The 27,840-nt window shown below is 43.3% G+C and overlaps 1 protein-coding gene across 1 annotated transcript in view; it reads right to left on the bottom strand.

Moving 5' to 3' along the window:
• b4galnt4a (beta-1,4-N-acetyl-galactosaminyl transferase 4a) overlaps positions 1-23,987 on the bottom strand; it is a 127,388-nt gene extending 103,401 nt beyond the window's left edge. The window contains exon 1 of the mRNA XM_023415498.2: positions 22,361-23,987. Coding sequence (XP_023271266.1) covers positions 22,361-22,502 — 142 coding nt within the window. The 5' untranslated portion in view covers positions 22,503-23,987. The remainder of the gene's footprint in view (positions 1-22,360) is intronic.
• Positions 23,988-27,840: the final 3,853 nt, after the last annotated feature.

The following is a 27,840-nucleotide window of genomic DNA, read 5'->3' as shown; positions in this document are numbered from 1 at the left end:
CGGATGCTGTTGGCCAGTTGAAACACTTGATTAAAGAAGCAAAAGAAAAAAGGGGATGGAGTGAAATCCTAGATCAAATCATTTGTCCATTTTTTTCAAACATACAGAGGGAGATTGAGGCAGATAGTCTGGTTTCCTGTGTAACTTCAGGGACTGCTGGGAATTGTCTGCTCAGCTCACTATTCGTGTTGCATTTAAGCACATTTAGGAACAGAAAGAGAGACAGGGGGAGGCTCTTTGTCCCTTGCACATTAAGCAGACCTCAAAGTAATCACCAGATCACAAAAAACATACCACAAACATTAATGTAAGCTAGACCAGACCAACCAGACCTACAGTCTAGAAGGGAAGGGAAAAAAATGAAGCAAAGACGCAGACAGCATGTAGGACACGGCTGGCTGGCAGGCAGACAGAGAATCTCAGAGAACCATGTTTCTATTCACAAACACACACAAAAGGGGCTTTGGAGAGAGCCCTCGGAGGTTAGGTCTAATCCTGCTCCAACTCTCACGATGCCACTCAAACCTATTGTTCAGTCATGAAAAGCACGGGCAATCTCCATAAAGTGATGTGGAAGTGTACAAGGGTCAGTGTTGTGTGTTTGCGTCTGTGTGGGTTTAAGTGCAGAACCAGAACATCGCTGGTTATGTGGGGTCATGCTGAAGTCATATTTCATTATTTTCATGGTGTTCATGTTTGTATTTGCTTGTTTATGCAGAAAGATGAAAAAATAAATGATGTACTCTTCTGTAATTACAACACTCTTATTACCCCGTGCTAGAGCATGTTATACAATCACAGGATTACAGGAGCCCCTTCATTTAATGGTAAACTCAAAGCTGCTATAATAAATATTTTTATATTTACAATCAATCAAATGACTACATTTGTGCATTAGGGCTCCCCGATAGTGACAAGACGTAGCAGTTCCCCTCAGATCTATGAAGAATTTCAGCATATTTCTGCTCATTGTTTTGGTTTTACTACCTACATCTTGCCTGTTAACAGCGTGTTTAAAATAAGCATTATTTATTACCTATTTAGTTTGAATCAGCTTTGGTAGGATTTAAAAATTTTGAGTGCCCATTCAAAGACAGGACTAATTTTCCTGCTACTCAATTCAAAGAAACCATTTCCCTTAAATCAATTCTCAGACTCAGATTATTTGTAAGAGCTTCAGCCATCGTTACATTCACAATACAAGAGATTACAATGCGCCCTGAGCAGCACTGCTTTTTCAGGGCAGATTGGACGCTACAGTGACTCGGTATCGGAAAGTGACGAGAAGGGCCCACCGAACCGGAGCTAGCTGGTTAGCATGCTAACTTCAGTAGAAGAAAAGAAGTGAAAGAAATAGAAGCAAACAAAGAGGGTTGCTTTCCACCACTGGAGACAACTCTTGGAAAGTAAAAGAATGGAATTTGATGCTGAACTTCTAGACTGGTAAGTAAACAGCTGTTGATGCAATGGATAGCTATGTAGCAACAGGAAAATTTACAAATACACACTAAGCAAACAAGTCTGTGATGATCTAAGCACCAAAAGAGCTTAAGCTACTCAAAAAATTGTAAGAACTACTGTCACAAGTATAAACTTTTCTTTATAGTTGTGCAGTTGGTGGACAAAAGAAAAAAAAAAAAACATAAATGAACAAGAACACATATGATCATGTGATCAGCAAAACTTAACAATTATAGAGGCAAAACAGCCAAGCTTTTACTCTGTAGACCACACATAGGTTGTGACTGGCCAAATATGGAGCAATAAGTCTTAAGCGACTTTCTCACTGATCTGCCACTCCAGTGTGTATTATGAGCTTCTAGAAAATAATGTGAAAACAGTGGTGTGGACGGAGCACTTCTAGCACCTAAATGTTGTTTTCAAGTGTATCCACATTAGGTCGGACATGACCTCAGAGAGTGTGGTTGATAAAAGGTGAATAAGAATAGATGGCTCTGGGGCATCTCTATCCGCTCAGTAAAGTACAAAGAGCTTCTATCAGCCCTCATGACAATACGTTTGTGAAGCAGTACATGTGATAAGGGTTGAAAGAAAAGAGAAAGAGAGACAGTTTCAAGCCCCTGAGGCCTCGGGTCTAGACTTCAGAACTAGCACCCCGGTAATCATATTATCAGTTATTCACTGTGTGTGTGTGGCTGTGTGTTCTGGTCCCAGCAGTTGAGATTTAAGAGTAGTACCTGTGTCTATATGCGCCCCCCAGCAACACCAGCTCGGAGTCAAGGGCGCCTCCAGTTCCCACATTAGAGCTGGACCACTGCTTCACTGCTTTCCTTTCAAGATTACAGACAGCGACTAAGTCCAGAGCCTCTCTGATTCCCAGTCTCTCTGTCACCCTGGGTCAGGGTTAAGTAATTGGCTTGGCATAGACTGCTCACCTATACAGAACTGTAGGTCGACACTAAATGGGCAACGGTTCAACACACTGTAATGTGACTATGAATCTTAGCATCTCAGCATATTTTAAGTAAATGCACTTGCGGGGTAATTGGTGGGTATGTTTGAAAAAATATATCTGGGGGATCTACTTCTTAAAGAACACACATTTTTCTGCATCAGGCGAATTGGCCGAGTGTGTCTCTGGTGGGCACGATTTCATTAAACGTCTGGCTCCCATCTGAATTGCTGTTCGTCTGAGTTCAAAGCCATCGATTTGCACACCGCCTCCGCAGAAAACAGAGAAAGAAAAAAAAGTGCCACATGCAGAATCAAGTCCCCATTGATTCCCTGATGGCATGAAAGGAACCTTGGCACGTATAGTGTGACACAAGAACAGATAGCTCCTTCCTCTCATGATGGGGGTTTCTAATCAACTTGACAAGCCGGCAAAACTGGCTTCACACGACGCAGCCTTCTCATCATGTGTGTACGACAGGCTGAGGCTGCTCCAGCGCTAGCATTTCACAGACTTTACCTCATCCTGTATCTACCCAGCATTAGCGGATTATGATTTAATTCTTGACAGTCGTCCAGCAGTGGCACAGGCACAGCGATAAATGCATAAAAAGCTGGGTTTCCACAATTATTTGTGTTCATGGAGAGTAAAATCTATGAAATCATTAAAACAACAATGGTGATATGCCATCATGGCATGCTGAGGAGCATATCTGTGATCTAAGTGTATGGAACATCAACATGGGGAAACCCCCTGAGCAAGGCACAAAATCCCTACCCACTCCAGAGATGCGGCGCTGGCCTACACGCAAAAACACAACTGTAAAGGTTTAATATGAAGAACCATTCTCCGCCGTTCCTGCTGGATCATTAACCTATATGGGGCTACACATTAACCATCAGCTGGTCAATCTGTCACCCTGGATACCCCCCCCCCCCCATGCTAGTCAATGAGCTAGCGTGCTGATAAATGCATACTGGGACAGTCCTCATGGCAGAAATATTGACTGGTCAATATTAGCCCACAATGCAACATGATTATCAAACAGGATTTTCCAGGGAGAAGAAACTACTGACCCATGACTGAATGAAGAGTATTCCTTTTAAAAAGGAGAACAATGGCAGTGATCAGTGCTCTTTGGCTTACAGGGTTTTACAGCTTTTTTTAAAATGACCTTTTAATTTATGCATTTATTATTCCCCTTGACAATATGAGGATGTTTATCACATCACATTTAGGCTAAAAATGTCACATCTTTAACAAGAAATAAAAGCATGGGCTCGGAGGGCACTGTCGTCTCGCCGTGCTGCCCGTGGTCCCCGGTTACATCATCTGAGTTTCCTTCCTCTGGCCATGATGCGTTTCTGTGCCACCCAATGTGAGGGGGGTGGGGTGACAATGAGGGGGCCACAGAGGGCAAACCCAGCGGGGAAATCAGAGCTCTCTTTCTTTGTGTGATTCAATATCGCGCTTGTGTACCCATGAATGGATGCCAAGACATTTGAGTTCAGAGCGAAGGAACGAGCCAGGGCCTCGCCAGGCTTTAGAGAGGACGACGCAGTTGCTGTGAGAGCTGTGTACAAATACACATGCTCACACACAGTTTATAGGGTCATGAGAAAGAAAAATAAGGACAGGAATTATGAGGTAAAGTCACGCAAAAACAAAAATGTTCTGGGACAGAATTCCAGCGAGAACCAGGCTGACTTTTTAAGAAATAATTAAATGGCAGTGTAAACAAAACCCTCATGTTATTCAGTGTGCCATAAGCAAGAATTAAGAGGACTAACTATGCCATTGCCACTAGTTGGAAAACCTTTTTAAACCCAGGGTTCTGAAGACCTTGAACCAGTCTAGTGAGATCTTAAAAAAGTGCAGATAAAGAACCGGCAATTGTCACCTGAGGAAATAACCTGCAGTTTATTCAACATTCAGAGCAGTGGGCTGTACAAAACCTCTAACCCCTTCTGCTCACACTCACTGACAGGGGCCACACGTCAGTGCACATATCCCTCTGTGCTTCTGCTGCTCTCGGCTTGGCTAGCGGGTAGGAAAGGGGAATTGTGAATTATGAAATTGGATTATGAGTTCGGGAATTCACTGAGCCCCATATTGTCTGTCAGATGCTCCAGAGAATATTGGGAGGGGAGAATATATTATTTTGGAGAAATGAAAAAGGACAACTGGTGAATTGATGCTGGTAAAATATAATAAGTCTGTGCTTTATAGGGTGATAAAGAAAGAGAGATTTTGCACAAGCAACTGCCTAGCAGAGCTTACAAAAACCATTAACTGAATGAAGAGCAGGTATATTTATATTTATATTGCCAGAAAGGTGCGAGTGTTTCTCTCACGCTGTGCTGTCACCACTTTTCTATTAAATACTCCAGTAGTCTCAGAAACCCATTGAATACAACCACATGCTTTCAAGAGAGAAAGTTGCTTGTGAATATTTGTCAAGATTGCGAGTGCGACACAACCCGCTGCATTGCTTTGCATGAGAGCCGCCTGCTACATCGGGTAACTGGTTGTAAAAAGCAGTAGCAAAGCATAATGAGAATTACAATCTTTATTTTGCCACTCGCAACTGATGTTGTTTGTGCCTTTGATGTGTACCAGAGTAACCAGACAAAGGAAGTGTGTAGACAGGCATGCAAAACATCCTAACGTCATTAAAAATACACTTCTTATAACCCCTGAAACAACAACAACCACACACAACCCACGTGCACAGTCTAATTACGTGATTTCTTTAGCGGGCTGCAAACACATCTTGACGTCTTAACTCCCAGATGGCCTTAAGAGAAACGTTAGTTACCGCATGACTGCATCAGTGTGTGTGTGTGTGTGTGTGTGTGTGTGTCTGTGTGTCTGTGTGTGTGTGTGTGTGTGTGTGTGTGTCTGTGTGTGTCCGTGTGTGTGTGTGTGCACATGAAGCATCTGCACAGCAATGCATGGTACATGTGTCTGTCTGGCCCCCGAAGCCCTGTCATCAGCTTAACTCTCAATTAGTGAATCAGAGACATTTAAAGAGGAAACACCGCAGGGAATGCTGGGAGAGATGGAGCAGCAAAGGAAAGAAATTTTAAATGAAAGTGCCAGAGGGCAAGGGGAAGCAGAGGGGAGGATGCATGTTCGGAAAAGTCGCTGATAAGCATATTTTTACATGTTTAAATGCTTTGTGTGTGTTGACCGACAGACAATGTGTTCAATGTCACATTTTGACTCTATTTTTTTTAAAGAAAATCAACCTTTTAATGTTTTTAGATGCTGAATCCACTCCAAACTGTCAAAACAACAGCTACTGGGGATTTTCCTCGCACCTGTTGGCTTATTTTGTTGTCTGAACGTGTACTTTTCTTTTCCCTTCTCTCTCACGGATACCTGGTCAAGCTACACAGCGTGACAAGAAAATCATACAGGAAGAAATCCATCATTGAAAAGGAGAAGATGTCACCAGCATCAGCACACAAGACAGTTGTCTTTGTGGTCCATAATGCAATGTAACCAGAGCTTTCCTTTTTGCAAATCCTTTTGTCTTTCTGCTGTCACTGTTATCAGCAGGAAAAATGCACTTCTGTGGTTGGTTTCACCAGGATAATAAAGGTTTTATAGACGAGCCTCTGTGGGGAGGTCAAAGTAGAAAGGATAAGTGACATTTTTTCCAGAGTATGGGACAGTTTGTCAGACAACTTAGGTTTGGATCCAGATTATTGCTTCACATTCTCTAGAGGTGAAATATTACACCAAGGCGGAGCACTCACTGTCACTCCAAAGCCTTTGTTTTCAACTGCGAAGCAACAGTGTAAGACAGGCAGAGACTGCTCTGGCTTCCCAGAGCTGTTCAGGATTCAGGGAGAGTGGCAGGTTAAATAGGCTCTAACTCTGGTTGTTAATTGGTCACAGGCGAGTCCTGGTCCAAGCTTTAATCAGCTATAAAACACTTTGAGTGGAAAAGAGACTCCTTGTGACACTTACTCCTAGTTTGGCTCAGACCTGCTCTACTTCCTCTCTCTCGCTCTCTCTCTCTCTCTCCCTCTCACTCTCCTGGTGCTGACAGTGGTTTCCGCTGTCTGTCAACTCCCAAAACTATCGCTACACCGGACAGAACCCTGTTCTGCTCAGGTTGTTGAAAGGGATTTTGGGGAAATGAGGGCAATGACAACCTGGGATAATAGAATGTGAGGCAGGCTGACAGACAACTCCACAGAATGACCCCCGGAGCGGCGTGGACCTCACAAACTGGCTTGTTTCCTTTAACAAGTGAAGTTTGCAAGTTTACAAGTTGGACTAAGTGAACGTTTCACCCCAATGATTGACTCCCTACTTTATATTCTAGTTTGGCCTTATAGCTCCCGGGCTGTGAGACATATTTCTTCAAACAGAGAGCAGCAGGGGGGATCTGCCTTTCTGCTGTTCTTTGTCTAGTATACCTTGACAAGGAAAACAAAGGCAAAGGTTTGCTAGCTGTCTAAAAAAAGATCTAAGTCCTTAAATATGTATTAGTGCGTTAACACAGCTGTCTATTTATCTACCTATGCATGCTCGTGCCAGATTCTGATAACAATGTGTTAAAAAACAAATAAATAAATAACAGCTGTATACTATTTAACAGCTGTATACTAACCGTGTATGGATGTGATATGATTGCTGTCATTGCTGGTTAAACCCTTTGTAAAAGATGAATACTGTCACAATGTTCGGCTGAGTGGCATCATGTGACCAGCCGTCACTGCGCTGGATAAAACAGAAACTCTGTCAAAATGTAATAATTCTGAATAACTTATAGGTGCAGGTTCAGACAGGACCAGCATCTGAGCCTGGACCTGACCGCAGTTCGCCGTTTAGTGACCTTAGCTAACGTTATGCTATTTACCAGAAAAAAATCTTCTTCACTGCTCTATAACAGTAGCTGCCAGTGGCTGCACAGCACAACTTCCTGTCTAGGCTACTGTTTTAGAGCGGCGATGAAGAATTGATTCCTGAGAAAACTGCCCTGTCATCTGGGTCTGAAACTATCAAGTTTATGAATACATTACGTGGTATCGGATCGGTGTCCATACTCGCCGATTCCTGATCCAGTATTTCTTCTTCATGGCAGATTAAAATAATTTGACCAATTAGTTTTGGTCATAAAAATCTTCATGGTTTTGCTTGTTACCAAACTACAATGCCCTGAAAGTAGTAGTACAATTGGGAATTGTCTGGGGAAATCTGTGTGATTTACATGGCACATCCCCTTGTTTAACATTTTGGAATATGGTGGGACATTGAAATCCCAGTGGGGAGGGGCTGTTGTTCTGCTGTGACCTGAATAAAGCGCTAAAGTTGCTGAGGGCAGCAGGCTTGTCTGCGCTAACGGGACGAGGTTGCGAGGCCAGACTCCCGGAGATCCTCAGTCAAAGTAATAACAACCATGTAGCATTTGCAACGGCAAGCAATGATAGACATTTTTAGCTTGACTTTTAAACTAATGTCCACTTCATTCATCCTCTGCGCTGGCTGCTACTGCAATGTGTGGGTGTGAGAGTAGAGTCTTTTGTGAGTGTGTATGTCTTGTCCATAGGGATGCGGTGTCAAACTCAGCTGACTCACATGTAGCCGTGTGAGTCAACCTGCTGACAGGAAAATGTGGCAGTGGAAAACTGATACAGGCTTCAGGTAGTTTCACTTTCGTTTATATAATGGCTTGAGCACATACAAACACTTGCACGTGCACATACACTGCACCTATAGAAATGCACACAGAGCTCATCTGTATGGCACCCCACCTGATTTCAGTTAACTGTATCCAATACATCAGCAGGTTTCAGGTTTTCTGCACTGCACTGATGTTCACACAGCCTGTGTCTGTTTTACGACAGAGAAACTATTGGATTCTTTGTGAAAAGCAATGAAGCCGTATTGTGTTGAGGCTTAACAGGTCCGTAGGTTTTTAAAATATGCACAGTCCATGTTAAACCCGTTCTAAAAATGAATCTCTTGCTGCAGCTGGAGTCTGATATTCTCTTTCCTCTATTTGTCATGTCTCCTTCACAGCGCCTGTACCTATTTTCCTCGCAGCTGGAGCTCAGGGGGCAAATCTGAATGCTTCCAGAGTCGGGCTCACTACAGCTTAAATATGAGGGCATGCAACCAAAATCAGCCCGCGAATGTGTGTGTGCATGTGTGCGCATGTACCCCACAGGTGCGGACTCCCTCAACCCCGGAAGGAATAGAATCCAGGCAGCAAAATAGGAATCCCCTGTAGCATATGAATGAGCTCGAGTGAGGGGAACGGATGGAACGGAGTGCATGTGCAGTGTCTGTGTGAGTGTGTGTGCCTGTGTGTGTGTGTGCGCGCCAGCGGGGGATAATATCCATCCCGGGGGGGGGACAGCAGCCAAGCCTGCAGCAGAGCACAGGTGCTACATTCTACGGACACATCACACACAGGCATTATTCTCACTGTAGCAACAGACAGTGAGAGGTGGTTATGGTGGTGGTGAGGGGGTGCGAGTGACAGAGAGAGAGAGAGAGAGAGAGAGAGAGAGAGCTGCCTGTCTTGGCACATTGAAATGATGGAAGGACACCACCTGCAGAAATGCCAAACCGCACACCAACCATAAACAGCGGAGTGGAGAGTGTGGAAAACACACACTGTGGCAAACAGAAAGAGGCACACAGACGTCACTGTTCAGCTCACTCTGAAAACAAAAACAACCTTCAATGTGTCATTATAAGAACGTGAACTCTGACAATCATAATTTTCACTGCACAGTGCTGTCAAACGGCCTTAACGGGTGTGGACTGTGTTGCTGTTGAGCAATAATTACATATACTAGTCTTGCAGTAAGGACAGAGCACATAGTGAGGGAGATCTGGCACCAGCCAAGCCACTAAATTCCTGCAAGAGCAAGAATTCTCATGTGTGACTGCACAAAGAAATGACTTTAGTCAGTGAACTCTGTGTTGTTGATTTATTATACATTTGTGATAAGAAAAAAAAAAAAAAGGCAAAGATATGGAGGACAAAAATCCAAATTTGGGTGAAAAATGAACTCTGCAAACAGAGAGGTGAAGCTGGGTTAAATCTGTTATAGGTGAATTTCAGTCGACCTCTGGGACTCTAGTGAAACCTAAATGACCTGCCTCATAAAATGATAGTCTTGGACTTGGTACTTCATTTTCTGGGGGGATGTATAACGTTGTTATTATTTGTCCCACGTAGTCTTATGTAACAAGAGATCATACCCACACCCTTATAATACTGTATATGAACAAAAACTCGCCCAGACAAGTGCAGCTCTAATACACCTTGGTGTAATCAGTCATGAAATTAAAATCAAGTAGTAGGTTAGTTTCCATTAACCTGTTTAATGCGCGTTTTCAATTTTTTCTTTTTTTAAATGTCAAATGTCGCACACGCTAGCATGAGGTGGTTTTGCAGTCTATTCGACAAAGCAATATTTCGCAAAATTGAAATGGAAACACTTTTCACATTCAAGTCGTGGTGCCTGCTGTATCATGCCTCAAGGAGCCAGTTTCTACCAAGAGGCAGACTGCTGGAAATCTGTTGTCACATTTAACTGGAATGATATCACGTGAGGAGAAAACCCGGCTTTACTCACATAACATCATTCAGTGGAAACATAGACCATTCCCAATTGTGTTTTGTCAACTTTTCTAAAAACTTAAAATAAAAAATGGAAACCCGGCTATAGTCATCTAACCCTCCAGCCTTTGAGTTGCTCGAGCTCTTGGATGCTACTAGTCAGTGCACTGACACAAAAAAAAGAAAAAGCAAAGGTGCAGTCCATGCTGCATCATTCGTTGAAGTAGACACAACTCTGGTCAAAACTTCTATTCAAAAATCTATTTGGTTAATCCAGCTGAGTGAGGCCTTCACCTCACCTGCACACTGAATGAGCATGTCTCAATCTGATCGGTGTAATAAACAGAATCCACTTCAGTCTGTGATGACAGTATTTGAAAGGGCAGAACTCAGGCTTAACAGCAAGGACTTAGAGGTTTTTTTTGTTTTTGTTGTTTTTTTTTAGAACCAGAGGACCAGCAAACGTTAATGGCACTCAAAGAGAAACAAATTACTGTGTCTGTGTGTGTGTGTGTTTGCACTTCATCTAACAACAGTGTGGCCTAAAAGCAGATTAGTATGAAGAGGCATAAGAGTGAGATAGGGAGGAGAAGACCAGGTTTACTCTATGTTATCGCACTGCACTCGGGATGAACAGTTAATCGAAATATTATCCAAATCGCAATATGGCCAAGTGCAATATCAAAATCGCAGGAAATTCATTTTTTAAAGAAAAGGTCAAATGACTAATCATGACTCATCCCAATATATGCCAAAATTATCGCAATAGGAATTTTTTTTTTTTTTTTGCATATCGTTACACCGCACTGACCCTGTTTGCAGAGGCGCCAAACCACACCATCACTAACTTCAGCTTTTTAAGCTTCTAGATAGGAAAAACTGTTATTAACAAAAACTGTTATTACCCTCAGGCACACACACACACTCACACACACAAAAACCTATCAAGGACTATGGAGCTGCAAAACTGCAATTTTTGCTGGGTTTTAAAAAGAGACTTTGACTGCAGCTGTCTCCGATATTGACTGCGTTTGTACCCACAACATTCAGTCAGCAGATCTTTTACCAAAGACTATTCTAATAAGGGCATTTGTGCATTTGTGACAAGCTGCTCCAACAATGCATATTAACTTGGCAGGCAGAATTAACAGTTGATGTAATGGCTAATTAATTTGGCACTTTAAATCGAGAAAAATAAGTGAGTTACATGGGCACACTTTGTCGTCCCGCTGATTAGGCCTGATTCTATCTAATTGGAAACAGCAGAGAGGTTTTGAAATATCAGTAGCTGAGACCCACGTAGCTGCAAAGGGGTTTATTTCAAAAGAGCAGCGGCAGGGGAGGATGTGGAATGCTGCAGTCCACACTGTGGTCTGAGAGAGACAAAAGCAGTTAGTCATGCTTTGCTGCCAAGTGCACAAAGATATTAGAAAAGGGAAAACCCATGAAGACTAAACAGATGAGCAAGTCCCCATAACAGCATGGTGGATTTATGGAAATATTTTTCACTTCACTGTTGACATTTGTTGGGCTCTTTAACAGGTCACAATCGCTACTGTTAAAATGAAAACTGTTGCCTTTTGGATGTAGGATGTTTGTCACTGTGGGAACCTTTGTTAATATTCTCTTCACGTGTCCAAAAACCATGTTATGATGAAACTTTAGTTCATTCATTCATTCATTTTCTACCGCTTATCCTCTAGTAGGGTCGCGGGGGCTGGAGCCTATCCCTGCATCTTTTCGGGCGAGAGGCGGGGTACACCCTGGACAGGTCGCCAGTCCATCGCAGGGCAAACATATAGAGACAGACAACCATTCACACTCACAGCCACACCTATGGTCATTCTAGAGTATCCAATTAGCCTAGTCCCCATTTTGCATGTCTTTGGACTGTGGGAGGAAGCCGGATTACCCGGAGAGAACCCACACTTGCACGGGGAGAACATGCAAACTCCACAGAAAAAGATCCCAGCGCTAACCACTGCACCACCGTGCAGCCCATGAAACTTTAGTGATGCATCTAATTGCACAGGCCACGTTCTAGCATGAGTTGATACGAAAAAAGTGTCTTTCAAATAAAAGAGCATGCCATCTATCCTCACCTTTGCGATGTCAGCATTTAATGTCTTTATGCCACAAAGTCGTCTGTTGTTCTTTTTATTGTACTTTTAAAGCCATATAATGTGCTTTTTATGCAGTAATTTTTTATCGTGTTGACTTTACTGTCCTTTTAATGTGCATGTAATGCATCCTGCACTTAATTTTGTTATGTGTATTTTTTTTTTTGAAGAGAACAGAGTCAAGGAACAAGCCTTTTGTTATGCAGAGCTGAAAGCATTATTTTTTATGCAGAACACAACAAAACGTGAACTTCAGGTCAGTATGAGCAGCGTGCCAACAAACATCCCACAAACAAAAACACGTGCAAGGTCGTATAATGTAGTATAATCCTAGATTTCATTTTATCTATGCAATAGTATAAGTGTGTATACATATATGTAAACAAATCTTTCTAACCCGTCAAAGCCACTTTAAATGCAGTACATTAGAAACCTTGCTCTATCCTCCAGCGCTCAATAAATACAAGGTCTTGGCTGTTTTCTCTCTATTTCCTGTCCTCTGGAGCATAATCAGATGGTCAGAAAAAGTGCTAGACCAATGTATTATACCATCGGCTCTTTGCCAGTCCTCCTATCCTCCCCAGCGATGTAAAAAACACCTCATTTCCACCGGCAGGGCGGGTAGCAGCAGCATGTTTGACAGAAAAATAATAGAGTTGAATCGTCTTGCTTTGCTGAGGAAGGTGAATCTCCATGTCAAATGCAGCCAGATGAAAAGCTTGCATTTGTACCACATCTCATTTGCAGATGTAAAAACAAATGTAAAAAAAAAAAAGGAAAAAAAAGAAGAGAGGGTGGGGATAGATGTGTCATTTTATGGAGGAAAGAGGAAGCTGAGAAGGAAGAAGGAAACAAAGATGAGCAACCAAACCAGAGGGAAATGGGAGCTGCAATAAGAGGGTTGAGGAGGAGGTGGAAGAAAGTGCGGCGACATTAGACGTACAATGGCCGCTCTGTCAGACGAGCTTTTAAGAATGTCCTCTCTGTGCCATCATGTAAACGAAGCCATGAAGCGACGGAGACAGAGATGTAAATCTCCAATGCTGAGTAAAACTCACTTAGTTTCTACCCTGCTGTCCTTTGATACAACGTACAACTGTTTTCAGATAATTGGCCTCTGGTGCTGTTGTCACACTGCTGTTATTTGTTGCTGATCTTTTACAACCTTTTATTTTATAGCCTTTAAGTTTAGTTTGTCCTTTTGCCACTATTAGCTGCTTTTCATCGCTGTGGTGAGTGTTGCCGCTGCCTTATTACATCTGCAGAGTGAACAGTACAACTGTCTACAGGCCATCAGAAAACTAAAGTTCCACTGTGAAGGGTTTCACACGGGGAAGCGCGGAATAGGAAATCAGTCTATCAATGAGGTAAGTGACGGTGAAAAATGAAGGTTAGCAAAAGATGAACGTTAAGCTTAAAGAGATTTGGGCAATTAGATTTGATACCAAACCAAGCTGGATCTCAGGAGGGAGGAATTTATAGCAGTGCCCTTGGCTGTAGCCGTGGTACATAGAGAATAGTGCCTGATATACTGTACTTGAGACAAAGCCAATAGAGGCTGAGATTTAAGAGGGATTTTCTCATTGGTGACTTGACGAACTGGCCCAAACCCAACCGTATAATTGGTAGAGGCTGAAGCTGAAGGTGAGAGAAGTGGCCTTTCCATGATGTCTAGCCAAGGTAGAGAAAATCTAAAAGAGTCATTTTTGAAGCTTTTAACTGTCTGAACTTTAAAACATCAACAGAGGAAACTTTGAGATTTGAAAAATATTCAAGGAGCATATCATTAGGAATAAGTGCTGCCAATCACTTAAAGCAACTTTGCCCTTTGAAAAATGCTGATGATATTCCAAAAATACAAATACGGTTTTAGAAGCTTAAATGTGTCTTTGCTGAATTCTTAGGGGCCACCCACTCCCTTTGTTTACTTGAAAACGGTCTGAACTTTCTTGACAGCCAGCTATATAGCATTTCTTTTTGCCTGCAACTATTCCCCACAGCAGTTGTCACAAATAAAAACTAAGCTATTAAAAGTAAAATGTTGCCAGTAAAAGAGGCAAAAACCAAAAACATTTCAACTGATGAAAACATCAACAGCCGTGATTTTCTATTCATTTTATCAGTGTGATTGACACTCAAGAGGGATGAACAAGAATTTGATTACGGTACAGTGAATACTAAAACAGGGTATTTAATCACAGTGAGTTATAAAGAAGTTAAATTAATGGAGAAGTGTTAAAATTCAGTACACACTGGCGGGGCTCAAAGCAAGTATGCACAGTTATACAAACACAAACACAGCTCCAGAGTAAACAGGAAATTTTCCTCTTCTCTTCAATATCTTTCCTCATGACTGGATACAATAGGAAAAAAAAAAAAAAACGGAGGACAGTGTTTGACAGCCCTCAGAGAGCGATGCCACGCTCCTTCACAAAGCGGTTCACATGGTAATCAAGCTGGAAAGCAGGCCTTTGAGACGCTAAATAAAAAGAAAGACAAAGTGCAGCCCTTGTCCTTGCTTTCTTCTTCTTCTCTGCTCTGATACTCCTACGCTTCACGCAAAAAAATAAGTTAAAGCCGGAGACCAACGACTTCGGGGGCAGGTGAGATGGAACCAGATGGAAAATAAGATGGAGCAAAAAAAAAATGCTGCAATTATAAAAGAGTCAAAAGGAAGAAGTCAAAAGAGGGAACATATACCATTCAGCTCAGCTAACAAAAGTTTTCACATTTGGGTGCTGTCAGCAGGGGAGCCCCGTCACACCCGCTGTGGAGCAGTGGGGAACTTTATCACCCCCACCATCGCATTATAGGTTTTATCATTTGTCCTTTTAGATATACAGCCAGATATAAAGCGCAGGATTTGGTTTTATCTAAATGGCAGCCAGAGGTGTTAGTGAAAGCCCTTAAATGTCAAAGCTAAGAAAACCTCATACTCTTCCTCTCTCTGCTCAACTTTAGCCAAGAAGCTTTTATAAATGGAGATGAATTCCTCTCCCACCTCCAGATCTGATTCCACAAACACGTAAATATTCATAAGTGAGTGATGAACAGTTCGAATGCTCATGGTAGCGATTTCAAAAGAAAACGGGGGTGAATAGGGAGTACGAGTGAAAACTACAGAGAGAGATGCACACAGGGACAGGCAAGTTATGGTCAATTTACTCGATTTATATAAGCATATCCATTTTTATGACTTTTCAGCAGAGCTGTAGAAAACTCCACGAAGCTGATTACAATGCAACCAACATCCCTGTCTCCAATAATTCTGCCTCCTCTGTCTCTGAGGTTTGTCTGTCCCGCTCGCCTCTGATCCTTTCTCTGTCTTTGTTGCGAGCCAGCACAGCCTCGAGGAGAGGTGACCTTTTCCATTAACCACCACTACAGAAAGCTCATTCTGAGCAGCAGGGAGCGCACAGACACACACTCTTTGAGGATTGATTGAAATCCTGCAAGGTCTGGATCACTTACAGAAAGGCAACACCAGAGCTGATACAGCCCGGCGCTGCGTAGAAACCCTATGAAAGAAAATCCTTCCGCAGAGGTGGGGAGTAAAGAGCGGAACCGAGCCAGAGCACGGGGGAAACTGACAAATCCCATCATGACAAGGATCATGATCGCCTACAGTCGATACTCCCACCTGACATCTGGCTCTCCTTCTTTTCTGAGTGTTTCTCATTTCTTAAAACTCACCACCAACTCACTCGCCGCTCTCCCGATTCACACTCCCCTCCTCTGTGTCTCCCAGCAGTGTCCTAGTAAAGTGTCCAAATTGTGTGGATTTTTATGAGTCTCTACTGAGGAAACTGGTCTTAATTAATTCTTGATGGCATTGTTTAACAAAGTGATTGCTGAATTATTAGGTACCCCTGCTGTATAAGCTGGCTACACCCGAATGGCTGTTCCACAGTGAACTTCACATTACGTGTACACGTCCAGGTGGGAACCACAATTTTTATATACAAACAGATTACACTGAGCGTGCACTGTGAAGGGGCTAGGTTTATTATGAGTCACAGCCACATCCTCTCCTGATGCATCCTGCTGCACGTCCCACCTGTTGCGCGAGAAGGGTGTCCTTCTTCTGCCCCGTCCCTCCTTCCCAAATGCTCGTTCCCCATTCGCAGCGAGCGTGCCAGCGGGCAGACAGTGCCATCATTCAGCTGCTTCCTCTTCTGCTCGGCTAAACACTGGGGCTAAAGTGCAGACGGCAGCGAGATCGGGGAGGTGCACATTCACAGACACATGCAATAACACGCTAGCAAAAAAAAAAACAAACAAACAAACTATATCGCACATACACATTTCCAGCTCTTTTCCTCTAAATCTCTCTGTTTCGCTCACTTACTCTCTCTCTCACACACACACACACACACACACACACACACACACAGACAAATCTCCTGCGGCAAAGCCTTGGCAGCGGGCCAGAACTCTCATCTGCATGGGGAAGGGCTGGTACCTTGATGGTGGCTTGTTAGGCAGGCCAACACAAATTTCATTAACCCTGAGGTTAACACACCCTCTGGACTTGTATTTTTCCAACGCTTTCGGTAAACTTTCAACCAAGCCTCCGTTGGTGTATCTCAATCCTATACCAACATCTATTAATCTCAGACGCAACACTTAAGAGTCGTGAGACGCGCTGTGGGCATGTGAATGTAACGCATCCCGAGTGTTAAATATTTTAAGGCTATTGTAAACAAAAAAATACTAAATTACCAACAGGAGGATAAGGGTGTTGCTGAGCATTACATGCACAATGAAATGTATAAGTAAAAGCACATAAGAAAGGCGTGAGGTATTATTACATCGCTCTTAATCCTTCAGTTGCCTCTACCTCCTGCCGGCAGGTCCTACAGCATCTGAGGCACATTGAGGATGCAGTGCGAGTTGTAACGAGGACATTGTTCATTCCCGCTGTGGAATTACTGAGAGAGAGAGAGATTTACTGGCTTGGTCAGATAAGATGCGTGGCAGATTCATGGTTGAGCCTGTAACAGTCCCTATCCCAGCTCCCAAGCCACCTCCTAACAAAGGACATACTGCCTACATGTGTATGCTTTTATTACACAGCCCTTTAAATGAAATACTATGTCAAAGAAATGACTGTTTCACATATAATGCAGTTTCCGTATATGGGTATGGTTATATTCAATCAATTATCAAAGATTGTGAAGACAGACGTGCGGATCATAAGATACAGTTTTCATTCGTCCACGTTTCTGCAGCAATCGCTTCCATCTGGAAATGGAACCGCATGCTTGTACAGTATCAGAAATGTTACTGTTAAGCCAGCCAAACAGTATGACCGTAGAGAATATAAATCACTACTCGAGCTATGATTTCATAATTCACTCTTTTTAGGACTTCTATCGCCATCTGATTAACGGAGCTCCTCCACAGTGATATAAGGGCCCCTCATTCCTAAATGGAAGCAATCTTTAATAGTAGTACCACCCAGCTGGGTTCACACGTGTCCTCAGTTTAACATGCCCAAGCAGACTTGCAGACAGCAGCCACGTTGAGCTCGGCGCTTCGATAAAAGCAGCAAAATTCAGCTCTGTCAGAAACACACCTAAGATATACAGGTGTGACTGAAATTTGCTTTTTACCAAGCGTGTAGGTTGTTTATGTCTTTTTCTTCTGTCCCTCCTACTTCCATTAACAAATTCATCAAAGTGTACTTGGGCACCGAGCAGCTGCATTATTCACAAATCTGTAAAGGTAAATTGTTGCATGAATAAATGATAACATGAAAAGATGCTGTGTATGTGTTTAAAGCCCTTACACACACTGAGGTGGTGTCTGTTACAATTCTGCCGCCAGAGTGGTTCTGGCCGAGGTGAAGCTGACCGACCGTGAGAACCACAAGAGCTAAAATTAGGGAAAGTGACATCGGAGGGCATGGTTACCATGACAGCGAGCCTGCCTGAGGGTGTTGCTGCCGAGATACAGCAACAAGCCAAATCCAACTGGATACTGAAGTGTAACTATATCCAAGCGTTTGAATGTGTGTGTGTGTGTGTGTGTGTGTGTGTGTGTGTGTGCGGCTCTGCAAGTCAGTTTTACCTTTCTCTTAACAACACAATGCATGCACAAGTTGTGTCTGTTTTATTTTTAGTGTTTCAGTGGATATTTAACACAATCAAGCTTTTTCAAAACTTGTGAAAGCATCAGTCTTGATAAAATAAACTCGGAAACATCCCACCATCCCAACAGCACACGCTCCTCTCCCATATGTTGTCTCCATGGGCAACCAAGCAGCCAATCTGTCGCAGCCCCTGAGACTTCCTCTCTCCGACTTCCTCCTTATCCCTTCAGAGCGGCGGCGATGTGAATCGGGTGTGTGTATTGTGTGCTATTTTACAAATATACAGGTAAAATATTTGTGTGTTTATGTGCGGGTGGTTGTGTGTATGCATATGTGTGCACCTCTACATGTGTAATCATAGTTAATCAATAGAGGCCTGTATGCAGCAGCAGCCTGCCGCCGCCTCCTCCTCCTCCTCCTCCTGCTCAGTGGACCTGTTGATGCTGGAAAACAGGGGGGCTGTTGTACAACTGGGTGGCCGCATAAATGTGGCACTCATCTAATATGCACCGCAGCGCTGCCTGCCAACACACTTCCTCATTGAAATTCTGATTAAATAAAGCCGGTCTGGCCAGAGCGCAATCTGAAAACTATTTAATTATACCTTTTTGGCTTTCCCCATCATAGGTACAACAGCTACCTCCGCTTTTAAGAAGACATAATGAATGCCCTAAGAAACAGCCATACAATCACAAAAGTCCCAATGGTATTACACATTGTGCTGTAATTATATTTCTCTGACTGGCCTATTCATAAACAATAGGCATGCAGACTACGCAGATGACAGGTTTGTACGTCTTGTGAGGGGAAAAACCTCCTGACCTATAGTTTCCTCTTCCAGCACATATGACTTATAGGATAGGAAGTAACTTTAACTTTTAGTTTTGTTAAAAATCTGCACTTGAGCCCCAATAGACAAGTTTTAAGTTCCTCACTTCTCAAACTACTCTTCATGTGACATCATCTTACTGAGATTAGATCTCCTTCGCTCCCGTCTCCCCATCCACTTTCTACAAAATCACAAAAAGGTGAGTGAACTGAATCACCAGTCTATCATGCAGCTCCATCCTGTACCGAATAATTTAGAGGCAGAAAATGATGGCCCATTTCAATACAGCTGTGGCTGGCTTAGCGCTCTGAATGATGACAGTTCTGAATCATAATGACCTGATGACACTTCTGTGTGATTGATCTCATTGCATAGCAACCAAAGTTTGATATTAATGACCACATATGAGTACTGCGTCTTTCATCAAGACAGGTTAGCGATGTCGCAGCTCATTTATACGAAGCAAAAACCCTTTTAACACAAGACGAAAACATCACTAGCCAGGTAAAAACACAAACATACCAATTTGAAGCTGGGTCAAGGCGATTAACACCTGCCGAGAACGCTTTTCTTTCAATGCTGCACCCAGATTCTTGTCAGGCACTCCACAGCATGGCTTTCCATTACCAATCCGTGAGCAGATTCCCATATTTTTGTGTCTTTTTTGTGACTCTACCAGGATACACACAAGGATGCACATACACATTACTGCAAACTGCAAAAGGCCTGTAACAGCTAGTGGACGTAATGCACCAGAAAGGTAGCGATGCCCTTATAACAGGAGAAGAAGATCGCTACAAGCTGGTGTGAACAAAGTTTCATTCCAGAAGATATTGAAAATGTTTATGAGGAAATGAATGCATTCAGCATTTCTGTTAAGATACACATGCTGTGTTTTGGTGAGAAATACAAAAGCATATACAAGACTGTGTTTGTTCACCATGGAGGACTCCATGGGGTGCCATTAAGAAGGCCTCTACTGCCTCATTACATTGACCCAGTCAGCCAACACAGGAGCACACTGAGGTGAGTGCAACCAATTCTGAAAGATTTGATAAAATCATCTCCTATCAACAGTCTCCGACACGCTTCTCAAATCATTATTCACCATTACGTACACGCAGCCTCAGTGGGGCACTATGCTGAGATGTTTATATTTCTCAAAAGTCTGCTGGTCATATGCCAATAACACTTCTTCTACTGGATGAAGTACTAGTAGCAGTCTGTCTGATACGTACGCTTGCTGAAGGAGAGGATTTGGCTGCAATAAATCTAATTTCCTCCAAAATGGGGACAAGCCGAATGGAAATTTAACAAATTGTCATTTCTTATTCAAATAAGGGAGGACTCAGGCCAAAAATGAAATTACATTATTTCTACCTGCTCCACCTCAGCGCTAAGAATCAATGAAGATTCTTGTGTGGAGAGAGTACTACCAGCCTGATATGAATATTTACACACTTCATAGAGCCCCATATCCAGTAATGGCTACATCTCACTTAGAAACGCTTGGTGCAAGAGGGGACATGTTATTCATAAGAGGTTAAGTGAGTTGACCTGCTCAGATGCCTGCTAAATGAAAGACGGTCAATTAGACACACAGACCAGCACAGTGCAGCATAACAGCTTCCTTCCTTGCCACACGGCTGCAGCAGACGAGTCACAAAGGCAGAATACAAGCTGAATCCTTAAAACGAGGAACGCAGTAATACCAAAAAAAAAAAAAAAAAAAAGACTCAGCGTGCAGCGGGCTCTGTGATGAATGAATGGGATCGTCGTGCTCTGGGGAAAGTTAACATGAAATCAAGCGACTCTGCAGGCAGCAAAAATCACAAAGGCTAAAGAATGCACAGTGCAATGATTATTCAGTCAATCTGTTTATACAGGAGTGACCTGTTTTATTACACCAACTTTAGTATGAGCGTAGTACAATGTAGTGCAATGCAACACAATAGCCCTGCAATAAATTCAGCTTATATGAGGCTTGTAATGTCTAATAACTAATCTTGGCACAATGTATATGCACTTCACAAATGTGGAATTCACTGCAAGTATACTGCGTTGGTTTGCATTTTTTTTTTTTTTACCCTAAATCCTGACACAAACTCCCAACTCACTTAGCTGCAGTTACCAAACGCAACAAGCCAGACTGACAGCCTTCATCGCTCGCTCACTGTGATTCATGTCTCTCATCATCAGAAAACTAAATCTAGTCTGTTGCTGGGAAAACCCCCACAGGCTAAGATCAGAGACAATGAAATGATCCCTGTGTGTCAGTGCACCGTGCACCGTGCGCGTTTCTGTGCACAGCGTATACTCTTCAAGGACATCATAATCACTGGGTATCACTTTACACGGACAGCTGCAAGAGACAGAGTACACCATCAGCCCATGTTAAAGCTCTAATAGGTGACTGTACGTTTCAGCATTCAAAACCTTTTATCTGTATTTTGTTGTTTTTCTTTCTGTATAATACTCCAGCCACTGGTGCTGTGCACTGTGCATGAACACAATCAAGTCTTAGTAAAGAAGCAGCATCACAGCAGCAGGTGGAGATCTGCCTCCCTTTCCCCGCACTGCCCACCCCTTAATATTTTTCCAAGTGTGACTGGCATGCCTGTGACCTCTGAAAGCCACCCTCATGAACAACCCTTTGATTATTAATGTTGAAGGCGGCGGCCTGGCTTTTCGACCTGGCCCAAAGACCGCGGTGCTCTTTGCTTAGCCTAGAGAGGGAAACGATTGTTAATTTATGAGACACGTTGCCTTTCTGTTACTTCTTTTGGCATATCTTACCCTTCCTGTCATACTACCCTAGGGAGAACGAGCAGTAGGTGAACGTATGCAGGGCAGTTGTGTCAGAGACACATTTCTCATAAATCTATGCAACTAATAATACTTGTATAAGAACTTTATGTGTCTGTCGTGTTTATACTGACCTCATAATAAGTTATAGTATCTGACACCTATGATTTTTCCTATAGGACTTGCATCTGTTATTATGTCTACTGTGGTGAGTTTATGATGGCCTTATCATGCTTTATGGCATTATTATCGCCTGTGATGTCACTTTAATATTCCTATAATATTCCTGCAGGAGCTCAGTGTACTCAGTGGTGACTTTATAGTGACGTTACACTAGTTTATGATATTATCTCCCGAGGTATCACTACAGTGTTCATAAAGAGGCTGTTAAATGTCCTTTTAAATGTCTAGAGAGTGTTAGTTCTTATCCATCAGGGCAGAAGACAAGACTCCTTTCAGAAAAGTAGAAAGTGTGATAGACAAGGTTTCTCTCAGGGTTGCCTACCTTTCCCGTAGTTGAAGTGGAGTTTGATGGTCTTGCCCTGGTTGATGTGCAGGTAGGTGAACCACACGGCGGAGGTGAGCAGTACCAGCAGCAGCAGGAGCTTGAACTGCTTCCGGATCTTCTTCACGGGGAAGCGCAGCATCCTGGCTCAAACATCCTCCGGTAGCCGCCCGGTAGATAGTCAAAACGGGTCCGGAAGGTGGTTGTTCGGGCGCTGCTGTGTTTTATTTCTGGCTGTCCTCGGCTGTACACTGACGGGCTACCTCCTCCCCCCCTCAACCCTGGTCACAGCGACGGCATCCCAGCCTGGCAGCCTGCGTGTAAACAGGGTGTGTGAACTACAGCCTCGAAGCGCGTCTCATTCCCGCGGATCCACGGGGTGACAGCGGCGCCAAACTCGTCGTATCCTCAGATCTGGGTCCAAACACCTCTCTGGCAGTCATTGCTTATGAATGCAAGCCGGTATCTCCCTTCCCCTATGAATAGCGTGGCTTATAAACAGGCTTCTCCTGCTGGAGTTTTTTTTTTTCTTCAGGCGGCTGGGGTTAGCAGGGAAAAGGCTGCAGATCAAAAGCCGCTAAGTTCAGTTAAGAGTGTGACCGGGGGAACAAAATAGCAGTCCGGCGATAATCTACATAAATCCCCTGTAGCTCAAGCCTTTGCACACCCCGACGCTGATTATTTTATCGGCTACTCAAGGATCATCCTCCGACGTGGGTTTAACGCAAAGTGTCAAAGAGCAAGAAGAGAAATGTAGTTTCCATGTGGAAAGGTGATCGGACATCTCCACAGAGCTGCAACACTGAACACCTCCTGCAGAAAGACAGTTTTCCTGCACAACAGACGGATGAATCAATCTTTCCAAAATGAGTACAAACGAAATAAAAGGGCCTTCATAGAAATATATAGCAGTGAGTGGCAAGTAACCTGATCAGGGGAAAGGTTAAGGGGTGGTAATCAAACAAATGTCACAGCCCTCTGCGCTCCATCTATTGTTAAACACGGCTGGAACTGAGACTGTGGCTTCCAATCGAGGGCAGCGGATTCAGATGGAGCGCGTTTTTTATTGAAGTCCCGGGAGAGGAGGGGCGATCAGCTGTCATCCTCATACTCGGGCGGGTTTGAAGCCCCGCTACGACGAGTAAATATTAAACCGATGTAGATTAAAAACTGTGCAGGCTCCATGGCGGCGTTGCAACAAAGGTTTGACAGAAATACTCAGTTGTGACTTTCCGATTTGAGGTCCAGGGAACAGATGTCCATGTGCTCCGGTTGGTCCTCGCCTCACGGCAGGTGCATTTTACCCAATTCTCCCAAAGTACCTGCGTTGTCCGAGTGCCCCGTGCGTAGGAGAGAGATCACACACAAAGACCCACATCCGGATGAAACAAACAAACACTGATATGTGGAGCTAGTAGCGGTGCACTGCCGTGTGTTGTTATTCTGTCATGAGCTTTTTTCCCATTAAAACGCCGCAATACCATCGTCCAACCCGCTGGTCACCGCGCGCAGGGAGAAAAAAAACCCGGCTGAGCTCCAGGAAAGGTGCCGCGGAGAAACCAGCAACAAGCTGTGGCAAAACCAGGAGGGAACATGGTTTTGTTTTGCTACAATGAAACACGTAAGGGTATCTGCTTTCACTGCACAGCTCAGTACGCCCATCAATTGAGCATCTTAACGGTGCAGAGCAACCTAACCTGGGTGGCCGGGGAATGACAGGCCACGCGTCCAATTACAACCCCGCACAGGGCTCAGAGGAGGCGGGATGACAACGCTCGCTCTCACCGTCGCTTGGCACTAGTACGATCCATCATCCAATAGCTGAACGCACAGCCTGAAACTTGTTAAGCTTCCCTGTTCTGCCCTTTCCCCTGAATCCAAGGCCCCCTGCTAATTTGATAAACAATGATTAGTCGTTTTTCAAGTAATGACGAAATAACTCAACTAACTGAAACACTAACAGTGCACAAAAGTAATTGTTTTGTGTTACTGTTGGGTTCGTTCATGTACACACGTTACATTTGTATTTAATTAATAAAAAAAAAATTGTATTCCCTAATTTCTCCCAGGAACATTCAATCCTCAACCTAATTTTACATCAAACTTTTAAATTCCTCAGTTGAAATATGTTCCTGAAAGCACCAGATGATAGATTTGACAGTGTTATTTGACATAATTTTGCCTTTTGCAAAACTAAATGCTCTCCCAGCCTTCCCACACGAAGTTCACTCACAGTCCGGGGGGAAAAATCAACTTCAGTCTGATATTCAAGAGAAGATGGCAAATGATTCTATATTCTATAAATTATTTTAATTTGTAGGCAAAAACATTCCCTAAACTTACCTTGCAGTTTGTTAATTACACATAATGTGGCCTGTGTGCTGTGTGTGGCGACACCCAGCAGAGGCACTCAGGAGACGCGCTTGACTGCCACCCTCTGGTCAAAGATGGAAGAGCAATGACTACACCAAGTGAGACGAGTGAGTCTTTACAAACCTGAGCATAAAGCAAGGTTTGGTCGTGTTTAAATCCTATGAGACAAAACACATGCAGAGAAATAACAAGTTTTTATGTGTTTATATTCCACATCTCCATCCACAAAACTACTTTTGGACATAGCGCACAGGTTTGTGGTCACATCCACACATATTTTGCAAGACACCCACTCAGTCCTGAGAAGAAGCCTAATCAGGAATGGGAAATGAAAACACTTCTGGGGTGAGCAATGCATATGCAGGAGCTTTAAGATAAAAGAAAAGAAAAGAAGATGAAACCAAATGTGTGAATGAAGTAAAAATCTACCTCTTAATATATCATTGACTTTAGGGTGACAGAATGCATCCAACATGTGGATTATCCTAAATTTAATACATATACAATCATCCTTGCTGTAGCCATGGTAAGCTGTTGATGCCAATAAGAATCTAGATAGGAAGGATCAAAAGACACAAAACCTGGCCTATAAGAATATGACCTCAATTTAGTTTGTCCCAGCTGTGCCTTCAGAATCTGTCGGACCACAAACCATAATCCTTTGTCGTCCGTGGATTAATAATGTAATCTTCAGCGCAAACATGGAGCGTAAATGAAATGCTTAGGTATTCATCTGGGCCGTATTGAAATGAGTACTTAGCGAATGACCTCAGCCAAACATAATTTACACTGAAACAAAAACTTCATAGGATTCACCTTGCTTAGGCTGTTGCAGGGAAAACTGACGGTATTTCATCACACACACACTGGGTCTGAAAGTCATCCAAAGTGTGTAATCAAACAGTTTCATGTACTGTTTCTATTTTTTTTTTTTTTCCTTCTCTCTTGGATGGAAGACGTTATATCGGGCCTTTTGAGGTCCTGGTTCTATTGTTCTTTATGTTTGATCATCTGACCTGTTTTTGTCAAACTCAAGACAAATACAGCTCTCTTTTTCTACACAGTTAGTGTACCTGATGTTCTGTCTGTGTGCTCCTGTTTGTGTTTCATCCAAGGGCAGGCAAGCATCCAAAGCACAGCAAGGGACCTGCACACTTTTAACTCACATTAAAGGTAGACAAAAAGCTTCACACACTGCATATGGCTCCATTTATTGGTGAGTAGCACAAGGAAAAGGTGTAAATTGGGTAACAGAAAGGCTTTATATTATCTGCAACACGTTGGCATTCAGGCGCACGGCTTTTTCAGTTTCAAATTTATCTCTTGCCGTTTTCCCTCTGTCTCTCCTCTCTTTCATGCCTGTAGAAACATTTGGCACCTAGGTCCCACCCTCCAGGGATCTTCATGCCTGGATCCAGGAGGCGGTGTGCAGAGGAATGATACGGACAGAGGCTGTTCAAGGTGGGGGCTGATAGAGGTAGAGGAGCTGCTGCCTGCTGGGGTATAACAGACCATGCCCACAGGGGAGGAGTGAATGCCCAGCTGGCTGTGACGGGGTGTCAAAGTGTGGCACGGAAGTTATGATACCACTGAGCACAACCGAGGGGTAAAGCATCGCTGGTGAGGGACTCAGTATGCACAGAGCAGCATCTCAGAGAGTGTCATGGTGTTTGGATTTTGAATAGAGAAGATGTGATGCAGGCAAGTAAGAGAGGAGAGACTGGCCTCTATATCGGGGCTACCACAGCTTTAATCAGCAATTCACCTGATTCAAGACCCGCAGCTTCTTAAAACCTCTCTCCTTTGACTATTCCAGCACCTGCTTGTCGGTCTTTGTCTGTCTCTGCCCGTCTGTGTGTCCCTCAGCCTTCATCTCCTTCAGTCTCTCACAAACATCCAACCATCCATTTTCCTGGGCAGTATAGCAACTTGCAGGCTTTGATGAGAGGTCTGAGCTAAAATGTCACAGGGATTAAGGGGTTTTGCCTCCTGCATCCTGCCGGATCAGTTCTGGCTATACCCTCTTTGCCTGAGCCTCCTCCTCCCCGACCAAGTTTCTGGTCTGCTATGCCCTATTGAATTTCCTTCTGGGGAAATAACATTCCTCCATGTCTGCGGATGAGTAAGGAGGGAAACGGGAGATGGGGAGAGGTGACGTGAGGGGATGAGGAGGAATGAGGAGAAGAGACGAGCTGAGATGAAGAAATCAGGGGAGAGGAGATGATTCCAGTTACTACATTGGATGCTCCTCAGCAACAAATGCATACGAATAGACATTTAGAGTACAAATACAGAGTAATGGTAAATATGTTTAAATAGTTATAGTTTCATATGCTAAAACTTTGAGAAATTGACTTGAATCATTTCTCCATTCAGCCCCGCTCACACACACACATACACACACAAACTCTGAGGACAGACACACCCGCTCTTCTGCAGCTGTTTCTTTCGAATAGGGTTAGACAGATTTGAAAATTAGATGTCTCCCGAGATGTGCAGCTAAGATAGAGCATTTAACAGCACATCGCTACAGCTGCTGCCATATTGAGTAGCATTCTGCAGGGTTTTCTTTGACTACGTCCACACAAAGCTAAGAATAACGTATGGTTCCCACGGGTCCTGGAAATCCTTGAAAGTTTGTGAATTTGGAAAAAAAACTCAAGACCTTAACGGATTTTGACCCAAATAGACATGGTTCATTGAAAGTGCTTGAATTTATATATTCTGTGCAGAAACAGAAATGTGTGCAAGAGACCACATAGTCTGCCATCACTGTAGCACAGCACAAAAGAGCAGTGTTCACACATTCAAGCCTCTCTCTCTTTGTAATTGTTGTCAGTGAGCTTCTGTAAAGCGTTGGAGTTCTCATTATAAAAGTTAATTAACCTTGATCCGTGTCTCAAACAACGCTGTGTTCTGTCCTCAAATTTTAGGGAATTGGGCTTTTAAGGTCCTTGAATTTTATGTTAAAGAATATGTGGGAACACTGATTACGACACCAAACACACTCTATAGTCCACCTTAACCTTTGCCCTGTGGATCTGCAGTTACCGGAGATGGTGGTGATGATCATGCTGCAAAGATCTAGAGTCACTGGTGCTGTGCTT

The sequence above is a fragment of the Seriola lalandi genome, unplaced genomic scaffold (genome assembly GCF_002814215.2).
Source record: "Seriola lalandi dorsalis isolate HSWRI2012SDOR001 ecotype SW California unplaced genomic scaffold, Sedor1 jcf7180002054553, whole genome shotgun sequence".
NCBI lineage: Eukaryota > Metazoa > Chordata > Actinopteri > Carangiformes > Carangidae > Seriola > Seriola lalandi.
Note: the sequence above shows the minus strand (reverse complement) of the source record. Positions and strands in the feature narration are given on the sequence as shown.